This window comes from Juglans regia, chromosome 15 (assembly GCF_001411555.2).
Source record: "Juglans regia cultivar Chandler chromosome 15, Walnut 2.0, whole genome shotgun sequence".
NCBI lineage: Eukaryota > Viridiplantae > Streptophyta > Magnoliopsida > Fagales > Juglandaceae > Juglans > Juglans regia.
This window is the reverse complement of record NC_049915.1, coordinates 3,592,187-3,598,157: the sequence shown is the minus strand read 5'-3', so window position 1 is coordinate 3,598,157 and position 5,971 is coordinate 3,592,187. Positions and strand designations below refer to the sequence as shown.

The 5,971-nt window shown below is 32.9% G+C and overlaps 1 protein-coding gene across 1 annotated transcript; it reads left to right on the top strand.

The window, feature by feature from the left end:
- Positions 1 to 2,838: 2,838 nt before the first annotated feature.
- LOC109008846 (myb-related protein 308-like) lies at positions 2,839 to 4,759 on the top strand. The gene is made up of 3 exons (XM_018989080.2): positions 2,839 to 3,255; positions 3,733 to 3,862; positions 3,952 to 4,759. The coding sequence occupies exons 1-3, from the start codon at positions 3,120 to 3,122 to the stop codon at positions 4,628 to 4,630; spliced, it is 945 nt and encodes a 314-aa protein (XP_018844625.1). The 5' UTR covers positions 2,839 to 3,119; the 3' UTR covers positions 4,631 to 4,759.
- The last annotated feature ends 1,212 nt before the right edge of the window (positions 4,760 to 5,971 follow it).

Genomic DNA, 5,971 nt, shown 5'->3' with positions numbered 1-5,971 from the left:
TAACAAAAAGAATATTATATATATATATATTCTTATAAAATTAAGATTAAGATTTTTCTTTCTTTATGTTTTATTTTGCAATTTCTTTAAACTTTTTTAATTTTTAAGACCAATCAACACATGTGAGGTTGTCATGATGAGTCTTACGGCTAGCTGTACAAGGATGTTGGTTCGTACCATTATGTTCTAAGATATTTTCGTTTTGTTTTATTTTTTGAAAATTGTGAGATCGCTGAAAATATGGCTTGAGAACAAAAACTTTACTAGAGATTTTCTCAAGAGATTTCCTACTCATCATGCTCATACATAGCATATTATACTTTTTTTATTTATTTATTTTTTATTTTATTCTATTCATTATTCATATACTATACATTTAGTTAAAAAAACTAAAATAAAAAAATATGTATAATATATAGTGTGAAGATGATAAATACTCAAAAATTTCGTTATGAGAACCATCTGGGACTGGATTTGAACAGTTAAGGAAGCCCAAGCCCAATAAACAGTTCAGGCTAGAAGAAGGATTGGCTGATTGGGTAAGGTTGTAGAAGCAAGGCCTTGAGCCCAACAGCAATCCAATCCAACAACCACCCCATCCCTCCGACATCAAAATAACTAAATTTTATGTCTCTTTTGTAATCAATTTGCCTCTTATATAATTTGTCACAAAAAAAAATTTTAAAATTGTGTTTTTATTTTTATAGAATCATATAGTTGACTTGTGATACCTCAGATTAATTAGTATGAGAAAATGATAAATAGGAACTCATATGGTATGTATGAGATGGAAAAGTTCTTAAAGTTAATAACTGTTTTTAAGGAATTTAATTGTAATATTAACACTATAAGAAAAATATTTATTTGCGACTAGTTATTTCCATCGAATTGACTATTTTTAGCTAAAATGAATCTGTTTTAGTCACAAAAAAAGTCACAAATATCCATTTTTCTTGTAGTGTAACCAAATTCTTTTGGAGGTAAGCCTAAAGATAACTTGTGAAGTGTTATGGTATTTCTAATCATATCTATTAGTAATGCATGCACATGAGATAGAACTTAAAATATGAAGTTTAAAACAATAGAACTTGGTACTATGATGATAAGCAGTATAGAGTGAATAGGTTTGTTTCGAATTCAAATAGGGTTGCATCAATATACGTTTTCGAATTAAGGGGGTTGGTTATTCGTCGACACGGGTTTAATTTTTCCTTCTGGTTGGAAGATACCCAAGACCAAAGCATGTCGTGAAAGATGCACACTGGGCGGGCGGGCGGGCTTCAGGTACAATCTAAACTTCGAAAAATGACTAACTAAAGTTAATATTTATTATTATTATGAATAAATAGAAGTATGAGTAGCATCAGAGTATAAAATTGGGGAATGAGACTCCAAGATTAATGATCAAATAGTACTCTTTCAAGGATAAATCAATCTTGGCTGAACTATATCTAATAATAAAGATGTTCACCCTATTCTTGTAAGTAGATATATATGAATTAAGTACACAATTAGGAGAGTATTGAACAATATTGATCATGTTATTAACTTATGTGATAATTAAGAAGAAATTTAATTTTAAGCTATAATATTTAGACAAAAAAAAAAAAAGAAGTCAAATAAGAACCCAGATTAAGATTATCCTTCCATGCACCGTCGGTGCATGCATGCATGGTTCAACCATTTCCGGTGACTATATTATATATATACTATATAGCAGCTTTATATTTTGTGATGGAAGCCAGCCAGCGCATGCCGCCCATGCCGCCATGGTCCATGTCTCTGATCTGCCTGTATATTATATATATGAATCCGTTCATGGTTCTTGAATATATTAATTAATTGTCTGTCTTTGACGCGGACGATATATTAATTAAGGAGCTAGTTGAGGAACTGGGTTAGAAAAAAGAGGCAGGATCAGGGCAAGGGGGTCAAGGTTCCCTATCTCTAGCACACGAAACTGGACTATAGTACTCATGAGAGCCGGCGGTGCTTGGCAGGCCATCCAGCTTGATCACAAGGTCCATGTTTTCGACCACCAAAATCATGCCGATAGCTTGTCCACTCAAAAAGTCCGATTTGCATTCTGCAATATTTTAACCGATCGGGTTTGGTCTAATTTTTGACATAATTTATAATTAAATTGATATATATCGATTTTGAGATTTGAAGAATTGATACCATATCGGTTATATGCTCTAAACTAATACTTCTGATTTTATCAATTCCAGTCCGGCATATTATATATAATATATATTATATTATATAATAATATAGTAATAATATATTGTAATATATTATAATATATATTATAATTCATGTATTATAGACTATAATGATATATTATAGTATATTATATAGTGATATATTATAGTATATTATAATATATAGTGATATAGTATTAGTAGAACTACTAATATAATAGACTATATTAATTAGTAATTTATCATATAATATAAAATTATTTTATATATAATTATATATATAAATTATATATAATGTAACAAATCATATAAAACATATTTTATATAATATAAAAAAATAAAATATATATATGAACCGGTCTAGTATTAGAAAAAGAAAAATTGAAACTAGACTGATTTCGATCAATTTAAAAAAAATAATAGAACTAATACTGGACCGGACTCGACCCGATTCGGTCCATCCGTTTAAACCAGTTCACCTGTTTTTTTTTTTTTCAACCTAGCCAGCTCATGAGAGTTAAATAAATGTGTTTAAATTTGACATGTGATAAAATGTATGCAAGCATTTCATGCTCGTGTGTTGTGACAATTAGCTGCTGGGTCCGGCCTGAATTAATCTCAAGAAACAAGAAATATGCCCAAGATGGTAACGTATATGGAAACAGAAGAAAAAAATGAAGAAAAGTAGAAAAGGGAAGTCATACAAAGTCAAGCTGCTAGCTAGATGGCTACTTTTTAAGGCAGCTAGCTCGCTGATCCACCAATGCCATAACTTGGAAACTCTTCACCACATGAGCAAAAGTGTTATTTTATGTCTATATTGTTTGGATCAGAGTTGTTTGCGTATATGAGTTTTCCTTCTTGATCTGAGTCTCTATCGATCTGTCAGTCTTTAATTAGGTTTTTTGGGTAGCCATGGGAAGAGCTCCATGCTGTGACAAAGCTAACGTGAAGAGAGGATCTTGGTCTCCGGACGAAGATGCGACTCTCAAGGCCTACATCGACACTCATGGCACTGGTGGAAACTGGATGGCTTTGCCTGCAAAAGCTGGTCTCTCTCTCTCTCTCTCTGATCATTTTCATGGTACTCATTTCAATATAAAAATGAGGGGGGTGTTCTTCATTTCTCTCTTTCAACTCAGAAAAGAGGATCAATATCATGAAATAAGTGACTTTCTTCGATTCTAGGCCAATTGGTTTGATAATATTTTACCTTAATTCCAACTCGTTATAGCAGCATGATAAAAATAAGGTTGTAATTAATTTGTATTTATCATAATTTTAAAGGCCAATTCATCAATGAATAGGCCGGATTACACGTTCGTCATTTCCATAGAAAACGCCTTCTTTCTGTTTTAAGACAAATTCTCCGATACCATTTCCTCAATTTTCATAATCATTTCCCCCATCTCCCATGTACAATTCAATTTTTTGGCCTTAATATCTCATCATACCATTTCAATTCTCTCACGCACGCACCAAATATCATTCACCAGTCACTTACTACATGATCGCAATTTGATCTCAGGCCTGAGGCGATGTGGCAAAAGTTGCCGTTTACGATGGCTGAATTATCTCAGACCAGATATCAAGCATGGAGGTTTTACTGAAGAAGATGACTACATTATTTGTACACTCCACAGCCAAATTGGGAGCAGGTAATTAAAATATAATCTTTCTTTCCCCACTTTCTTTCACATTAATGCTTTATTAATCAGTACTGTACTGTGATCATGTTGTTGGCTAGATGGTCTGTGATTGCCTCTCAGTTACCTGGAAGAACAGACAATGATGTGAAGAACTATTGGAACACCAAATTGAAGAAGAAGTTAGGAAATATTCTCAGTGTCAACACAACAAAAAGTCATGACAAAGTTGATCATGTTGGCTCAAAACCCAAATCCCTGCCCTGCGTCTCGGGAGCTGAAATCCCTAGTTCTGTTAATGTTTCATCTTCCCAAAATCGAAACCCCAGTACTTCTTTTGGATTATCTGCTAATTTTCACAGCCTGAGTTCAGATCCAATTAACCAGACATATTGTCCAGAGCTCAATATGGATGTTTCAGATCAATTCGTGAGTACTTGTGCAAGTACTTCAAGGAACAGTACTACTTCTACTCGCAATAATATTGTTTCAAGCATCTCAAATTCGTCTGCTACTTTTGGTCTGGACAGTTGTGTCTCATTGGCTGGAAATTCATGTGAGGTGGTCTATGGTTCTGGGGTTTTAATGGATTTTACTGGCTTCGGATCTCCTTATAATATTAATGTTCCTGACAATTATAGACTATCATGTTTTCAAGACAAAACTGGTGAAGTTTCCCCCAGTCCGCCTTGCTACCAAAATATGGGTGATTTTGCATTTGCTGATATTAGGCCTCAAGGTCATGTACTTCATGATCCAAGTGTTAGAGATCGATATTGAAAGAGCAAATTATATGTAAATCCTATGTCCAGTATATGAGTAAAATAGATAAAAAAAAAAATTAACAAGTTATAAACTGTCTATTTGTATACTCTATTTATACATGTTTGTGTTTCTGTACATGTAGAGTTATGCGATTATAATATATCATATCAAAATACATCAGTTTGATAAATGTTTGTGTACATGCATGTACCTGAGACCTATTAATACAAATATATATAGAGAAAGATTCTTTTAAAAAAACCTAGTATCTTAATTCTTTTTGCTAGCTGATGTGAAGGTTTGAATCTTGATAAATCTTTGGTTTATAAATAGATTTTACAAAAAGAAGTTTTGAAATTGGCGTGACCTTGTGTGATACGTCAAATCTAATATTTTAAAATAAAAAGAGTTTTACAATATAATATACCAATATATCAAAATATATTGGTTTATAAATTTGTTTTTATGAAATAGTGATCTACACTTCTTTTTTCATGTCCGACCACCGGAGAGAGATGCCGGAGAGGTGAGTGGTCGGTTAAAGGACATTGTCATGGTGGGGTCTATGGAGATTTGGTTTATATTTAGTTTGTCTCACAGAGAAGATACATGCACATCAATGTACGTCAGTAGATTCCATCTGCATGTCTTCCTGTCTGCTCTTGCTTGCTGTTCAGTGAGTCATGATCACCACGAAAGTTGCATGGAGGAGTTGTGGCTAATTCAAACATCAACATTAAAAATGTGACCCTCATGCATGCCTTAACCATAAAAGATTCCCCTCATCGATCTCTCATGTCCTATCCACAATGACATTCTTTGAATTCATGATAATACAGTTAGCAACATCATCATTCTCATATATTCTGTCGATATTCAAGCAAAATGCATGTCATTTTGTTATACAGACCAAACATCTCATGCATCATTGTGAAGTTTTTTCGTCAACTTCAATGTTGATCAAAAGCTATCATGCATGTAAGAATGATGGATCATAGACGTCTATGTTTGCATAATTGAATCCCCCTTTATCCTTTTATTTCAACTTGATCTTTAAAGGATCCTTTGCTTCACTTTTATACTAATATTTGTAATAGAATTAATTATATCTTCTCTTGTAAATCAAATATTATTATAGAGAAAATCTATTCATAAGTCTCATTTTTTACACGAAATAATTTTGGGAAAAGCCACTGTTTGGGAGCAGTCACTTTGCACATCCTATGTGGTATCATCCTAATCATCCATCTGGAGAGAAGAAATTAGTGGATAGTAGTGTGTGCATTGTGTGCACCACTACAGTGAATGTCATATAGCACTACTCTTTTTACACACCCAACACACCTATGATGTGGA